General features: G+C 34.1%; 2 protein-coding genes across 2 annotated transcripts; one reads left to right on the forward strand and one right to left on the reverse strand.

Moving 5' to 3' along the window:
* The first annotated feature begins 1,226 nt into the window (after positions 1-1,226).
* si:ch211-57i17.5 (usherin) lies at positions 1,227-8,982 on the forward strand. The gene is made up of 5 exons (XM_042778299.1): positions 1,227-1,589; positions 4,815-5,065; positions 6,549-6,620; positions 7,627-7,800; positions 7,890-8,982. Exons 1-5 carry the CDS (start codon positions 1,562-1,564, stop codon positions 7,974-7,976), a joined length of 612 nt encoding a protein of 203 aa, XP_042634233.1. The 5' UTR covers positions 1,227-1,561; the 3' UTR covers positions 7,977-8,982.
* A 1,232-nt stretch (positions 8,983-10,214) lies between these two features.
* LOC109112879 (fasciculation and elongation protein zeta-2-like) lies at positions 10,215-17,243 on the reverse strand. Its single transcript, XM_042778300.1, has 7 exons — positions 16,948-17,243; positions 15,925-16,033; positions 15,723-15,839; positions 15,401-15,542; positions 13,441-13,706; positions 13,000-13,075; positions 10,215-11,421 (listed from the first exon to the last, which is right to left on the reverse strand). The coding sequence occupies exons 1-7, from the start codon at positions 17,172-17,174 to the stop codon at positions 11,405-11,407; spliced, it is 954 nt and encodes a 317-aa protein (XP_042634234.1). The 5' UTR covers positions 17,175-17,243; the 3' UTR covers positions 10,215-11,404.
* Between the last annotated feature and the right edge of the window lie 427 nt (positions 17,244-17,670).

Consider the following 17,670-nt stretch of genomic DNA (forward strand, 5'->3'; position numbering starts at 1 on the left):
GCACTGCTTTCTCTCAGGCTGTAAGTGAGTTAGTGTGATTAATTACATCTGCAGATGATTTTATCCCGGAGTGCATTAATTCACTAATAAAGCCTCGATGTCTCAAAGGCGACCAGGCGAAACATGAATGCTGAGCAGGGAATTAATGGATTAGCATTTCAGCGTCATGATAAATTAAATCCGCTCGGTTTGATATAGTAAGCATTTTACATCAGGACCTGACTCATCCGGAGGCCTCATATATCTGATTATATTTCAGCAGATTGATTATGTCTCATGAATATTTCAGTTTAATAGTCTACTTGTTGAAATTACTAGTAAACGTGATTTGTAAATGTTGTCAAAATTGTAAATAGTAATAATAATTAATAATATTAATACGTTAAAACGACGATTATTTCTTTATTTCTCTCATTTCGTGATCATCACATAGACTGCAGATCTGCGCGGTGGTCTGCAGTGGCCTCTAGTGGTCAATATACGCCATTACATTAAAGCGCAATATCCACACACTGCTTGAACGCGAGTAACTACATAAATAACCCTGCTGTGCATACTGTGCATCATCTAACATATTGGACTCCTAGGAACCGTGAATTTATTTGAATCTCTATACTAACATGTTCAATTTAAAAAATTATAAATACTGTCCTCAAAGTAGCCTATTGTTTTATATACTTTTTTTTATTTTAACTCTTTTGTTATTTATTTTATTTTTTTATATTAGTTTTTTTTTTATATTTTGTTATTTTAATTTGTTTTTTTTTTTTATTTTTTGCTTTTTTTAAATTTTATGTCTATATCATTTTAGCCTATTATACTTTTTACTATTATAGTTTTTGTTGATATTTTGAATTATAATTAATTTTAAAAAAAATAATAATTTTACTTTTGCTTGAAGTTTGGTAAGATCTAAAATCTAGCATTGAATTCAAGTCTGTTTACACCAGTTCAGATCAAATGTGGTAATAGATTTCTATGCTCGACTTGGTTTTATATCCTTTTTCAAAGCAATCAGTTTCATATTTTATACTTTTTAAGTTCATTTATTTGAGAAATAACTGTTACGTAACTTCAGTTAATTTAGAATTACAAAGCAAATTCTACTCATGATGAATGTGATTAAAAGATGTCAGCTCAATAAAAAAAATATATATACTCCACACATTAATCTCTGATATTCTGAAATGTCATAAGGTCAGTAACAGGGTTAAACTAGAGGTCCCGTCTGAGGATGAAAAGAGTGAGTGAGACTGGAAGTGTGTAGCAGGTAAAAAGAGTTTGTGTTCACTGGGTCATAATGACATGGAAACTGATCTCTCTGTCACCTCCTGTTACCATAGAGCCCTGGAGTACAATTACAGCTGCAGAGACACCTTACACACACACACAGAGTTTCTGTCCCTTCCACACTCACCTTGAAGCGACTACACAGACCAAATAGCTTCATTGAAGGGTTTTCTGAATGTACAGCTATAAAATGTTTGAGGTCAGTGCTCACGGTTGATGTTTGAGGGCCGCATCTGATGTCAACACACAGTCCTGGGGTCCCTGAATCCTCATGAGAGGAACCACGGACACAGACACCGGTGAGTAAAACTCCTCCTGTCTCTCTGTGACGTTCATTCTGCCATCATTTTTGTTTTATGACATGGTGTTCTTTTGTCCTCTGAGAGATGAGATGCGTGCAGCTTTATCGTACGCTTTAAAGATGTTTCTGTTTACATCAATGAATAAACCATTTATGCATGTGCATTGCGTCATTTGGACTAAAATGAAAAGAAAACGTCAGTCCATCACATTAATATTTCATTTGTTCAGTGCTTAAATATTCAACCTTATTTCTGCTAGGGGATTAAAAAATAAAAATATCTGCAACTTTATATCTCAAAATTCAGACTTTTTATAGACTGTATATAACTTACAATTCTTTTTTTTTTCTGACTTTTTCACTTGCAATTCTGAATATCATACAATACTGAGTTTGTATCTCAATTTTTTTCTTTCAATTCTGAGTTTATATCTCAGACTTTTTTTTCCTTATTCAGTTTAATTTTTTTTTCTGAGTTTATCTCACAAATCTGAAGTTTATATCTCGTAAATCCGAGTTTATATCTCACACTTCTGACTATTTTTCTAAGAATTCTGAGCTTATATCTCGCAATTCTGAGTTTAAATCTTGCAATTCTGGCTTTTCCCCCTTGCAATTCTGATTTATATCTATAACTCTTTTTTTCTTGCAATTCCAAATTTATAACTTACAATTCTGAGTTTATATCTCACATGTTTTTACAGAATTACGAGTTTACATATTTGCAATTCTGAGTGTATAGCTCTTATGATATTAAATCTCCCAATTCTGAATTTTTTTTTAATCTGAGATATAAACTTGCAATTGTTAGAAAAAAATAATAATTGTGAGATAAAAAGTTGCAATTATCTGTATTCATTTATTTTTATTCCATAGTGAAAATAGTCTTTCATATTTAAATGCTAAAAATCAGGATGATGGACAACTAACATCCTCACCTGGAAGAGAGAGATAAGAGAGCAAACGTGTCTCATTACACTGCTAAGAAAGATCAGGACGGATCCTCTGTGAAACTAGAGAGATGTGACATTCAGCCTCTTATCAGCATTGAGCACTACAGTACTGCATACTGCGTAGTATGAACACACTATACTTGTGTTAAGTGCGTTCAAGTCCTGGGAAGTTGTAATTAGGACATCAAGTCATTCTGGTCAGAGCAAGATTGTGATGTACAATTTCTACAAAACAAAAAAACAAAACAAAAAAATCAGCTATATATATTTAGCTTCTAGATAATGGTGAATAAAGAATGTGAGACATTATCTTAAGGATAGAAATAGTGCAGACACAAGGCTGAACAGCTCTAGTGCAACCGAACTCTAAGCCTTTCGACACATGCGCTAAGCCTCATAACTGAAAGGGTTAGTTCAGTGGTTCTCAACTCCAGGCCTCGGGACCCACTGCTCTGCACATTTTGAATGTTTCTGAATCTGACACACTCAGTTCAGTTCATGGATCTCTCTCCTAATGAGCTGATGATCTGAATCAGGTGCGATAAATAAGGGAGACAAACAAAATGTGCAGAGCAGTGGGTCCCGAGGCCTGGAGTTGAGAACCACTGGGTTAGTTCACCCAAAAATGAAAATTAGCCCATAAATTACTCACCCTCAAGTCATCCTAGGGAAATATATGACTTGCAGACGAATCCAGTCGGAGTTATATTAAAAATTGTCTTTGATCTTTCAAGCTGTTTAATGTCACTCAGCGGGTGTTGCAGTGCATCAGTCCAAAAGAAGTGAAATAAAAAGCACCTCACACGGCTCCGGGGGGTGAACAAAGGCCCCCTGTAGTGAATCGATGTGTTTTGTAAGAAAAATATCCATATTTAAAACGTAATAATCAATTTAATCTATCTTGTGCTAACCGCTCAGAAGTGACACACGCGGAAGCACAGGGGAGAGATCAAAACAAAACAACGGTCACTAATTAGAAGTACAAAACGAGGATTTGTAAAGAAGAATGTTGGAGGGTTTCGATATAAGCCAAGAGGAGACTGGTTTTCCTTTGCTAAAGTAAGGAAACTTTGCTTTCTTTGCTCCTCTTAAAGGGATACTCCATCCCAAAATGAAAATTTTGTCATTAATCACTTACCCCCATGTCGTTCCAAACCCGTAAAAGCTCCGTTCGTCTTCGGAACACAATTTAAGATATTTTGGATGAAAACCTGGAGGCTTGAGACTGTCCCATAGACTGCCAAATAAAAAACAGTGTCAAGTCCATAAAAAGGTATGAAAGTCGTCATCAGAATACTCCATCTGCCATCAGACGTGCAATCTGTCCATATCACCGTATGCTGTGTATGCTCTTCTGTGTCATCCGCGCCACAAGGATGCACTGTTTCTACGTGTATTTAGCTTTGATTTGAAATAAAACAGCGCATCCTTGTGGGGCGTACGCAGCATACGGTGATATGGACAGACACAGAGGAGACCGTTGACAAAGGAATTGTTGAATAAAGTCGTTATTTTTGTTTTCTTCGCTTAAGTGTCCCGACGCTTCATATAACCCAGATTGCACATCTGATGGCAGATGGAGTATTCTGACGATGACTTTCATACCTTTTCTGGACCTTGACACTGTTATTTATTTGGCAGTCCATGGAACAGTCACAGACCTCCCGGTTTTCTTCCAAAATATCTTAAACTGAGTTCCAAAGACGAACGGCGCTTTTACGGGTTTGGAACGACATGGGGGTAAGTGATGTATGACAAAATTTTCATTTTGGGATGGAGTATCCCTTTAACAAACATTGGTTTTCACGAGATGCGCAACGCTGACCCTCATAATCATCCTCCCGGAGCTGCTTCCATGTACAACTGTTGGCGCAAACTACATTAAAGTGATTATTATTATGTTTTGTATATGGATATTTTTCTTACAAAAACACATCGATTCGCTACAGGAGGAGTTTGTTCACCCCCTGGAACCATGTGAGACACTTTTTTTATTATGGATGGGTGGTTTTATTTCACTTCTTTTGGACTGATGCACTGCAACACCAGCTGAGTGGCATTAAACAGCTTGAAAGATCAAAGACAATTTTTTTATTTAACTCCGGCTTGATTCGTCTGATTCATATACACTTAGGATGCCTTGAGGGTGAGTAATTTATGGGCTAATTTTCATTTTTGGGTGAACTAACCCTTTATTTAATACTTAGGGCTTTCGAATCGAATCTAAACCAGACAGTGTTGTTTTTTGTCTCTCCTGTCTGTGATCTCAGGTGTTGAGCCTCCCACTCCTGCCGGCGGTCGGCTCGGCTCAGGTGCGGGGGGTTCGCCGTTCTACCGTGAGCTGTGGTTCATTGTGCTGATGGCTGGAGTCGCGCTATTGCTGTTGGCTCTCATTCTGGCTGTAGTTTTACACAAGGCTCTCAATAAACCGCCGTTCACCCGGGAACGGCCACCCCTCGTACCACTGCCGCTCCAGCGCCGCAGCCCGCGGGCTGTTTACCCGCCCAGCAACTCCTACCTGGTGAGGCCAAAACGTCCTTATTTTACATTTTGCAGGTTTTAATAGGCATGTGGACAGTGTGCAGATAAATGAACAGGAAATATTCAAACTGTCCCATATGGTGAAAGTCTAAGAAATGGGGAGCGTTCACACAGAACGAGATTTTGCATTCCATTTCTTTTCTATGTAAACATGTGGCAGAAGGACGTTATATCGCCTGTATAAAAACATGGACATAGTGTCCGTGACGTCACCCATAGATTCCTGAAGAGCGTTTTTGAAATGCAAAGTGGGCGGGGCGGGGCGGGGCGGAGCCATCTTGGCATCGCGCGTCTTTCCTGGATAATCGAAAATGGGCAAAAAGGCGGGAGCTGGTTGCTGAAGCCACGCCCACCTAGCACGACTGCAGTGTCAGCAGCGGCAATCCACCTGTCACTCAAGTGGCCACTCCCTTAATTATGCAGAATTTTAAGGCTTAATATAATTCAAACGGATTAGTTATAAAAAAAATTCACCCCCTCACAGTTGTCATGAAGGGCAAAATTAGCTTTATAGAACAAAATAATTTTTTGAACCAGGCTGTAAACATGTTTTTTTTCTGCTGTACAGTTGGGCATTTTAACATGGGGAGTCTATGGGATTGACTCTCTTTTGGAGCCAGCCTCAAGCGGCCAGTCGATGAATTGCAGTTTTAGTCACTTCCTTGTTGGCTTCACGAGAGAGAGCGGGAGGTTGCCGTTTGGTTATCGCTTGTGTATTTTGCAGCGTCTTGTCGCATGCAAATTTGGAAAACACCGTGTCAGCTAGGCTAACTAAACAAGAATGTTCTAAGAACGTTTTGCTAACGTTCCAATTATGAAAATTTACATTTTTGGATGTTCTTTCTGACGTTCAAAACGTTTCCGTTTTATAAATGTTGCCTTACTAAATTAAATATTTAATAAAGTTTAAACCCATTTTTATTTTAATTTATTTATTTATTTTTGTAGAGAAATATTAAGGGAATGTTTTATTATCTATCATTTTGCAGACATGAGAACATTTTGAACGTTTTCTCAACATTCTGAAACAAGTTATAACAAGTAATAACATACATTAGATTAGATGAATGCCCTTTACAATGTATAAACAACATTTTGAGAACTTGACTGGAAGAATGTTTGTTCTTAATATTGAAAGAACCTTGTCGAAGTTCTGAGAAAGTTCTCCATTGTTTTTCTATTTAAACATGCGATAAATGGAGGTTGTCGGAGTGGGGTTAGTTAGTTAGTTAGTTTGGTGAACTTGCATTGTGCATGTCTCAGGTTTATTTAAAAAAAAAAAAGTGTCCGTGTGAAAGGCCCATGATTTATCTATCCTTAGGGAATTCTGTTCAATGTCCTGGAATAATTCTTCAACATTTATCTATTTTGTCCTAAACCGATGAGGCTGTAAGTCACCTGTGATCCTCCTGAGGGTGAGGGGTTTGTCTGTGAAATGTTAATGACACGTTTACTGCTCACAGTTTGACACAGTTCCAGAAACGGTGGGCTCTCCGAACAGCGTCACACTGAAAGCCTTCACCATGCACATGGAGGTCAGACATTTATTTGATTTACATGCACATGTTACAAAAAGTCATATTTGTTAGCTTTAACAATAAAATTTTGCAAAATGTTATTTTTATATTCATAAAAAAAATTCTGCAGCACTAGCGCCACCAAGTGGAATAAAAAATAATGACCCCAAACATAAGTTGTCTCTGCATATACAGTAATACGGTAACAGGAGGTGCAATTTTGATATACAAAAAGAAAAGAAATACAAACTTGAGCTTTAAATCAGCGTTTAAATACCATAGACATGGTATTGTAGTTTTTGTTAATGTTTTATTAGATTTTATTTTAATATTTTGTTTTCATTTTAGTTTATAAAGTTTTCATAATTTTGTTGTGCTTTTTGTATTTCCTTTTCAAATATGTTTATAGTTTTTCTAAAGTTTAATTATATGCGGTAATTAATTATTATTATTATTTTTTAATGGTTGTAGTCAACAGCAGCTCTGCTTTAAACATAAATATAGATCTAAATTAATGTAAATCTAAACTTTAAGCAAATTTTTGGTTTAAAAAAATATAGTTGTAAATTTGTGTAAAATGATACATTTCAAATTCCACTTTTTTAAAAGGAAAAATGAAATGATTTAAAGTTTCTTTTATTTCAGTTAATGTTTATTTTATTTCAGGTAATGGAAAAGTATTTTTATGAATTTAATTTTAGTTAAGGATTAGTTTAGGATTATAACTATTATTATATAATCATTATTATAGATTATATAATTTCTAAAATAAATACTAGATCTAAATTAACAGAAATCTAAAACTTAAGCTAATTTCATCTTGAACTTTTTTTTTAAATTTTGAAATATAGTTGTAAATGCATTATGATACATTTGAAACTCCACTTTTTAAAGGCAAAAATGGAATAAAATGAACTAAAATGCTTTAGTCAAAAATGATTTAATTTACTAGCTTTATTTTTTAAAGCTTTATTTTAGTGCATTCAGAAGATGTTGCTCTAAAAGCCTCTTCTCACGTGTTCAGGAGGTGATTGAGAGTAAAGTGATGGAGGACCGTTCTGCTGAAGGTGAAGATGGTTTGGTGACGGTCTCAGGTCTGTACACACAAAACCCTTTACAGCGCAGCGTCAGTCAGCTCATCGTCAAGAAAGACGAGGAATCATGGGAGCCGCACTTCAGACGCCTTGACAGCGGCCTGGTGAGAACATCACTTACTGCTGCTGGACAAAATTTTTTTTTTTTTTTTTGCTGAAATATAATTTTGATGATGTGTTGTATGTTTGTCAGTTCGAAGGTGAGGAGTTTGTGGACACCATCAAAGGCTTCAGCACAGTCAGGAAGGAACACACCATGTTCACCGACACCAACCTTTGAACTTCATCATGACCTTTGACCTTCATCATCAAACATCATCTCAGAACTGAGCGGAAAATGAACTGAACTGTTTTGGTGAATTCAGAACTGCTCTGGGACTTTATGGACCCGTGACACCAACAGGAGGAAACTAGATTATACAGCAGACAAAAAAAAAAGTTCACATTAATGTGAAACCATTGAATTGAAAACAATATTTCTAGCAAATAAGCATTGTTTAAAGTTGGCTTAGAAATTTGCAAATTCTTTGCTGAAACGCACCACTTTTGCTTTTTTATTTGAAGAAAACAGTGTTGTACTGTTATGACAAATGTAATATTTAAGCATTAAGCACAAGAGGCCGATGTTCCCTCTAAGCTGTGCTTCTTACATCATAACCATGCAGAAGAAATAATATGCTGTGCACAGGACAGATGTAAAAATGAGCTGGGAAATCCATTTGATTTAATTTAGGGAACGTGAAATAATTGCAATGCTTGGGCAAACTGCTATAGAGTTGATGTGGCTATAGAACCGGTGAATGCGGTTTACAGGTTTCATAGAAAGAGAATAATGTGCACCAAATCAGTCACTGTAGAGATTGAATACTTTAATGTTTGTGGGCGAAATAACATGAGAGCCAACGTAAATGCAATAACGTGAAATAGAAATTTCATTATGTTTTAAAGAAGAGTTGCTTAATTAAGTGGTGGAAATGATGGGCACACAAAACTGTAACAAAACATTTACAGTCACACACAGGTGTAGCAGTGTGCAAACTCTGCTACATGGGGATGCTTAGTTAACTGTAAAAGAATTAAGAAAATATTTGTTTTATTATATTACATTTTATTACATTATATGCGCTGTACAGGTCTTCCCCAAAAAAAAGAAAAAAAAAAATTAAGAGGGAACATTACAAGAGGCTACGTCATAATAAAGATATTAAATATACAACTTTTCATTAAAATATTGTGTTATGTTAAAAGTCACAATTGAACTGAAGCTAATATTTGGTGTTTGCTTAGTGAAGGACTTGAGCAGTGTTTTATAGTAGTAAATAAAATAATAAATAGTTATATATATATATATATATATATATAATAGTATATATATATATAATCTATAAGCAATCCTATTGTTTTTCATGCACTAGTCAATGTTGAGATTTTGGATAATACATGTTTCAGACTAATGGTAAGACAATATCCCCAAGTGTTTATTACTTTTTTGAATTTTTCTTTTTGTAAATTATTTTATCTATTAGATTTCCATTACAATACATAGCTTTAAAGGCTGTGAGTTTTATTCTAGTGAAAATGCATATATATTATTTTTTTTATTATTATTATTGATTTTCGTATTTAAAAAGAGATCCAAAATGCCCTCTGTAAAAGCCTTTCATGCGTCAACAAAATCAACCTGGCTTTATTCAATATTCAGATTTCTCATCTAGAAAAGTGTGTAAATGAGTGCATTTTTAAATTAGATAGTGCCTCATTTGTATATTTAAAAAATGTCTATGTACTTTAATCAACTTGAGAAATATGGTGATATCCATTTGTTACAATTTTTAAAATGGTGTTGCCTTAAGAAAAAAGATGATTCTTAAGAAAATTAATGGACAAATTTATAAAGAGTTACCAGTGTAAAGCTAAATTTGTATTTGACCACATGATAAGGTTTTTATACATAAACATTTTAATATAAAATATCTCATTTTTTAAGAATATATATACATATATATATTTTGTTTTAACTTAAAGACAAATGCACAGCAGGTTTGATGAACAGATGTTTTTATTTGAAAACGGTCCTGCTACAATACATTGCTTAAATTTCTAACTCAAAAGGACCATTAATGTTAAAAATTAGGTTAGAATTAAAAAATAATGTCAGTTTCAATGTAAAAAAATTCATGCATTCAAAAAGGCAGCATTTCATTATTGCTTGTATAAATATATAATCTCTAGTTATTATAGTATGTGTACCCTGATTTACTGTGCACTGCTAATGTTTCTCAGAATCAGGCCAGGACCGGCTGACGACACCAACAGAAGCTGTAGCTCAATGCTTCACGCAAATGTCAGGCTCTACAAAACAGTTCCCTTTTAGACCAACTGAAAGTGCATGCAGCCACTTCTACTTTCTGAATGCTTCACAAACATAAAAACAATTACTACCCTTCAGCCCACAGAACAGAGACAAGCCAGATGTTTTAGTCCTCACATGCAGAAACTACTGAGTTTAAAGGAGTAGTTTAGTAGAAATTTAATTCATGGTCCATGATTTTATTTCATGGAACACAAATAAAAATAAAAAAAAGCGACTGAACACCTTCAGATGATTTTAAATATGGCACATGATCCATATGGACCTCTTTTATGCACAAAAGAAATAAAAACAGAGTGAAATAATGCTTTAAAGGGAGTTCATCCAAAAATTGTCACCCAACACACCCTGCAAATGTTCATTTTTGGGTCAACTATTTCTTTAAGGTCGTGCATCTGCAGGACTCAACACAATGTAATCTCAATCTCTCCATCAAGAAACAACAATCAGATTTTAGTCACACGTACAAAAATATCATCTCCAATCTGTTTCAACAAAAACTAATTAACCTGAGACAATCATTCAATCTTACAGGACCGTAGTGAGAACAGACAGACGTGTCTATCTCTTTATGAGTGTTTTAGCTCCTCATACCTTAAAACAGAAAACAAAGTCCTTCCTCCACTGCTGAGATCTCACAGATTCCACTGTTCACTCCTCATCAACTCAATATTAATACTGTTATAAAAAGAAGTTAGAAAGCTGATCGAATAGAACAAAAACAGAGTATGACTATCTATTAACTGGCAATAAAATAAATTTAATGCATATCAGGTTAAGTACCACTTAATCTGTTCAGCATGACTGAACTATTTCATTCCAATATGATAAATGTTTAGATTTTACAGCTACATAAATAACCTTTTCCCAAACAAATATTTGTACCTGCCTTTGCTGGAGAGATTGCTTTTAAATCACTGAAATCATTTAATTTCTTGGATTTTCAGCCATCAGCAACTCGAGACGTCCTGAAATCTCCTTTCATTTGATGAAAAGATCAAAAGAGGGAAATCTTGCATCTAGATCCACTCTAAGACAAACCGAATATGATGCAAACGTGCATGAGTTACAACAGCTGCACTGTGATATTAGAGTAAACTAGTGGAATCTGATAGTAAGTGAAATGTGAACTGCATTAGGAAATAAACTAAATACTGCACTCATGCTCAATCACACAATAACATCTACACATAACAAAACATACAATAGGACTGAGAAATAAATGCCACTGGCAGGTCAATTCTGTGCATGATTAGAGAAGAACATCATCTGGAGAGATGCAGATGATCAGACGTCCGACGAACCGATGAGATCAGCTGGGTTCAGCTCCAGAAACACTACGTGGGACACAACACTGAAACAACAGACATCAAAGAATAGATCAGTAAAAGCCTAAAGAAAAAGTCCAAAGTTTGGGGTCAGAAAGGGGTCAGGAAAAATACTTTAATTTAGCAAGTATGCATTAAACTGATCAAAAGTGATAGTGAAGACATTTCAAACAGATGCTGCTTTTTGATTTATCAAAGAAGCTGAAAAAAACGAATAATATTTCAGAATATTACTGGTTTTACTGTATTTTTGATCAAATAAATGCAGCCTTTGTGAGCATAAGAGACTTTTCAGAACAACAGTTGTTTTGATGTATATTGTATATTATTACCTCCACACCTTCTTCCTTATGTGACAAATAATGTTTACTAACATACATCACAGAGAAGACAACAATTACTACACACAACAAAAAACTGAAGGGTGTCTGAAGGGTTTACTTAGCTATGGTTTGAAGACAAAATTATCCCCAGACATGAAGTTAAAAAAAATTCCCTTTGGGGACATCTTCATTTGAAATATCTTATAAATACTACACATTTTTAAATGTTTTGTCATTTAGACTGTAGTCATTATAATTAGCAATATGTATAAAAACAACACACCTCCTTCCCCTGTTCTCTCACACCAGCGCTAGAGGTCAAATGCAGCGAGAGCAAAAATAAAACACACAGAAGATCAATGAGGCTCAGACTGACAGTGATGGAGACTGACGAGTGATGCGGGTGTCTGATACCTTTGAGGATGTTTTTGGTTGTAGTTGGTGGAACTGTGTCACTGTAATAGCGGGTGGTGTGTAGATGTACTCACGCATGGCATGAAGACATTTATACATGTCCAACATTTTTTTTTTCTGATTTATGGAGCAGTAACATTATTAAACTATTAATTTAGATTTCATCAAATTCAAAATACGCACTACCACTCAAAAGTCTGGGGTCAGAAAGATTTAGAAATAAATTATTTGATCAAAATTACAGTTGAGACAGTACTACTGCAAAATATCATTATTCATTTTAAATAACTGATTTCTATCTGAATATATATTAAAATGTAATTTATTTCTGTGATCAAAGCTGAATTTTCAGCATCATTACTCCAGTCTTCAGTGTCACATGATCCTTCAGAAATCATTCTAATATGCTGATTTGCTGCTCAATAAATATTTATCTATGTTAAAAACAGTTGTGCTGCTTAACCATGGTACATTTTTTTCAGGATCATTTGATAAATAGAACTCTTTTAGAGTTAAAAAGAACAGCATTTATTTAAAATTTTATTTTAAATTTATTTTAAAACTTTTGTAACATTATAAATGTCTTTGCTGTGACTTTTAATCAATTTAATTTATACATTTCTTCAAAAAAAAAAAAACTTTTTAACTCCAAACAGCAGTGTACATTATATAATTTAAATAACATTTAAATTACAAATTAATATTTAATGACAATCATTTATACTAATCCAAGTTACAGTTTAAAAGATCACAAAAAAAAGTTCACAAAAATGGCCTGACCAAAGTCTCATTTTTGTACATGTGTAACTGGATCACCCTGAAGAGATGTTAATGAACAGAGACACACAAGCGTTCACTTTGACTCACTCTTGGTCAGGATCTGCAGGTCTTCTACAGACAGCGCGCCGCTGCTCCTGTCGTACGGGATCACCGTCGTCAAATACTGAAAAACAGACAAAGACGCTCAAAAATATACCACTTTTATAGATTATTTATTCTTCGTTTTATTCTTCGTTTAAATTCTTATTTATTAAGAATTCTTCGAGAACAGATATCTTTAAGATCTTAGAGACAGACGTTTTCACTTTCTCTGTGCTGATTTGGAGAAAATGGATTTAAACATGGCAAAATGTGTAAAAAGTAGCTGCATTAGTATTAATATTTAAAAGCATTATGAATTCAGCCAAATTATTTGGTAAATGAACAGACGAAGGGTTTGTGCAGAGCTTTGAAAATGTTCCAGTTCTACAGAAATCTATGGAGATGTATTTGTGTGTGGGCTTGATAATGAGTGATTAGCATCCTTACGGTTCCTGGCACATGCGAGCGGTTGGATATCTGATCGCCGCCTGTGGCCTTTATCTTCCTCTTTTTCTTCAGCAGCTCTCGATGTTCTTTCTGTCTGTTCTGCACGTCGATGAGCGCCGAGATGAACGTGTTCTTCACCTCCTTCTCATAGTCCAGCTCCTCCCTCACCGCCAGCTGATCGATCAGCTCCTCAGAGAAACCACGGATCTGTCGCTCCACCTCCTCCAGACGCTCCAGCAGCTCAGACACGCACAGACCACGCAACCCTGAGACAGAGAGGCGTAAAAAAACACAAGCTTATCTTCATTTCTACAGCACCGTTATTTCATAACACACTCATTTGAACACTAATCTTTGAAAGAGATATAAAAGATCCATGTCAACTTCCAACATAACATTCCTCAAAAGTACTTTTCAGCAAAATACATTACAATAACATGCCAGTGCATGGGTTCCCAATCTTTTTTAATCAGCCAAACTCCTCAAGACATAAAATACTTGAGAATTTCAGTTACTATTTTAATAACTTTTGCATGTTCACTTTTCTCTGATGTTGGTCAATGGTCAGATGGCACGCAAGTAAATAGGAAAAACATAAGCGTTTTATTTTGATCGTTTTAGTTGATCTACATATAGGGCTGCACTGCAATTATTTTGTCATATTGTGACTGCGATTTCAACTGCAATGTGACATTTAATCTCATATGAAAACTATATATCTAGAACTATATTTATAAATTATATAACACAATTTTATATAAGATTTCAATTAATTGTGCATCCTCTTAATATAAATAACTAAACGTAATATAATATAATATAATTTAATTTGAAGCCATTTGGGAAACCCTGTGCTAATGTACAAACTCTCTTATGCAAAGTTAAAATTATACATAAAATATTAACAGGCAGTTAAGTACAACAGTCTCACATAAGTTAGTATTTCATACAATTATTTCAGAAAACTGGCAGGGATAAAGAACTAAAACATTAAGAGCAGTAAGGGGTTTTCTATTGTTTTGATGTTTGATAATTTAGAAAGACTAGTATCATTACATTATATTTTAATTTCAACTTGGCTTTGAGGTATCTGTACTTATAAAATCCATACTTTATATTTATACAGTAATCATTATTTAACACTTAATTATGTAAAGCAGGGTTTCCCATACTGGGGTACATGAGGGAACTTACAGGGTAAGTTGAGGAAAAAAAAATATATATATATATGAATTAATGAATAAATAAATAAAAAATATAAAATATAATTTAATAAAAATACAAAAATATTAAATAATAATTATAAAATTATTATTTAACATTTGTGTATGTTTATTAAAATAGGGTTCATGAGGGAACTTCTGAGGGAACATGAGGGGATTCTGAGTAGAGAAAAAATTATAAAATAAAATAAAATAAAATAAAATAAATAAAATAAATATATATATATATATATATATATATATATATATATATATATATATATATATATATAATTTTACAAATGAATAAATAATTAATAAATATAACAAAATATAATTTAAAAATACAAAAATATTAAATAATAATTATAAAATATTTATGTATTTTTTTTAAAATAGGGTTATATATAATATATATATATAAAAGGTATATATATAAAATTATAAATGAATAATGTACAAATATATAAAAATATAATTTTATAAAAATACAAAAATATGAAATAATAATTATAAAATGAAAATAAATTACTTACAAATAAAAACAAATTAAAATAAAACAACAAAAAGATTCAATATTGTACTTGTTTACCTACATGACACATGACCATTAACACAGACCATTAACATCAGAGAACCATGCAAAAATGTTGTTAAATTATTGAAATATTAACTTAAAAACTACTTCAAGTAAATATTTTAAGTCAAAGGGGTTCGGCTGACAAAAAAAGCCATGAATATACACATGCAGCACTTACGCTCCTCGTAGCTGCTGCTAGATGTGGAATGTGTGAGCACGTGTAACTCATCCGACATCAAGGAGAGGTCAAACTGAGATGGACTCTCGTATTCCTCGTCATCTGGAGACTGTTGCATGATCTCTTCAATCTCTTCTATGACCTGATTAACACACAGGTTATAAACACCCAAATCGTGTTCGGCTTTAAATCTACTGCTGTGAACAGGTTTCTATGACGGTCAAAGAAAAGGTATAGAACATATCATTATGAAAGTTATTATTGCATCTATAGCTGGCCTTCACTAATATAGTCTCAGAGGTATGAAGGGTATATACAGTACCTGTTCCGCAGTAAACAGCGGCTCCTCGTTCACACACGAGATGATGATGGTGTGCATGTCCATCTGATCTCTAAGCTCCTCGTCATCAGACAGATCAAGATCATTGATCTCCTCCCTCTGAAATACACACATGCACAGTGTGAGCTCTGTCTGTAGTGACTGAAAGGAGAGCTGGATGAATGGATGGACAGACGGATCTCACCTCCTGAGGGCCGAGGTTCAGCGTGGGCAGGTGTAGTGAACGAGCGTGAGAGGTTTTCCAGTTCACTGGCATCACATTGCCGTAGTTCTCCGTCAAAGTGTTCCATATCCTGCGAAAAATAAAATAAAAAATAATAAAAACAGAAGAATAAATTAGAAAGACAGTATCTACAAAATTTCATAAGGTTCATTTATGCAAGTTACGGCTTCATACTCTTAACCCTGAAAAAATTACATGAAATAAAAGTCAGAATATTTTTTTTTTTCAAATGGAACAGTTTATTGTACCTTTAGACAAAATCCAAAAATAAAATAAAAAAGTAAAAATTTGCATACGTTTTTTGTTTGATACTTCATGCTTCTGATATGCAAAAATATGCAATTTGATGCAGCTGCTCATATTTATATGGCCAAAAAGTAATTTGAAATTTTATTAGCTTGTAATGTAAATCAATAACATTTAGATAACAGTACAGCAGACATAAATATCAACTGATACTCTATATCTCTCAGTAATGCCTTAGTAAGATGATATTAATATTTAGTTTTATGATCCAAGCCCTATAGTTTCAAAACATAATGCAATGCAATGCAATACAATACAATAATGATTGAAAGATAAACAAATAAACGTTCATCAGAACCCCGCTTTAAGTAAATCTAATTGCTTCAGTCCAGTAAATGTTCATTTTGAAATATTAATAACACTATAAAAGTTATTCTCCCGTTTACTTTATAAAAATAATTAAATGACATTTACAAAATACTCTTACAAAAATGTAACTCCAATGTATTTCCCAGAATACCATGGTACTAGCACAATAAATCATGGTACTTTACTGTTGTGTAAATAAAGAATCACAGCAAAATATGAAACCTGACCATTAATTCTCTTCTCATTTCAGGAATTAAAACTGGAGCGAGTATATTTACACAAATGTATTGACTGTATAAAACTGACATGAAATACTACATGACATATTTCACGGTGTTATAATATTTGGAGTATGTTTTTGTTGCTCACTCGTCGTCGCGCAGCAGCTCGGACTCACTCACTGCACTCACTGAGACGCTCGCGCGCGCGCTGCTAGAGGAAGGGAAGCTCGCGCTCAGCGTCTCGTCGAAAGATGCGGAGCTTTGGATCTGCGGCGAACTCTCTGGTGCCGCGGACCAGCTGGTGTGCAAATCGGCTGCTTTGAATTCGTTAAAATCCTCCCAGTCTTCATCGAGAGGAGCGACCGGGGCCGCCATGACTCTGGCGGACGACGGGACGCAGCGTACGCACGCGCGCTCGTGCGATAGAGGACGTAGGGGGCGGGGCGACGCTGCACAAACACGCCTTATCAAAGCCGCTTTCACAAATTTACTAATTTACGTTTTTTTAAATAACAAAAATAATAATATTTATTTATTTATTTTATAATTTGAGATTATTTTGATAATGTAATTTTTTTCCCCGTTTTCCTTTTCGATTTGGTTTATGTGTATTTGGTTTTATCTTTGCTTTATAAATAAATCCATTTATTGTGGTCTGCAATCCATATTCTGTATTCAATTCTTGTTTATAAATAAATCCATTTATTGTGGTCTGCAATCCATATTCTGTATTCAATTCTTGTATTTACTTTTGATCATTACTGTAATTATAAGTTTTATCTATGCATTTTTTATTATTTTATTTTGTTTTTACTTTTTCTTTCTATATTGATTTTAATTGTAATAATATCTGATTTAGTGTTTGTATTAT

The sequence above is a fragment of the Cyprinus carpio genome, chromosome A20 (genome assembly GCF_018340385.1).
Source record: "Cyprinus carpio isolate SPL01 chromosome A20, ASM1834038v1, whole genome shotgun sequence".
NCBI lineage: Eukaryota > Metazoa > Chordata > Actinopteri > Cypriniformes > Cyprinidae > Cyprinus > Cyprinus carpio.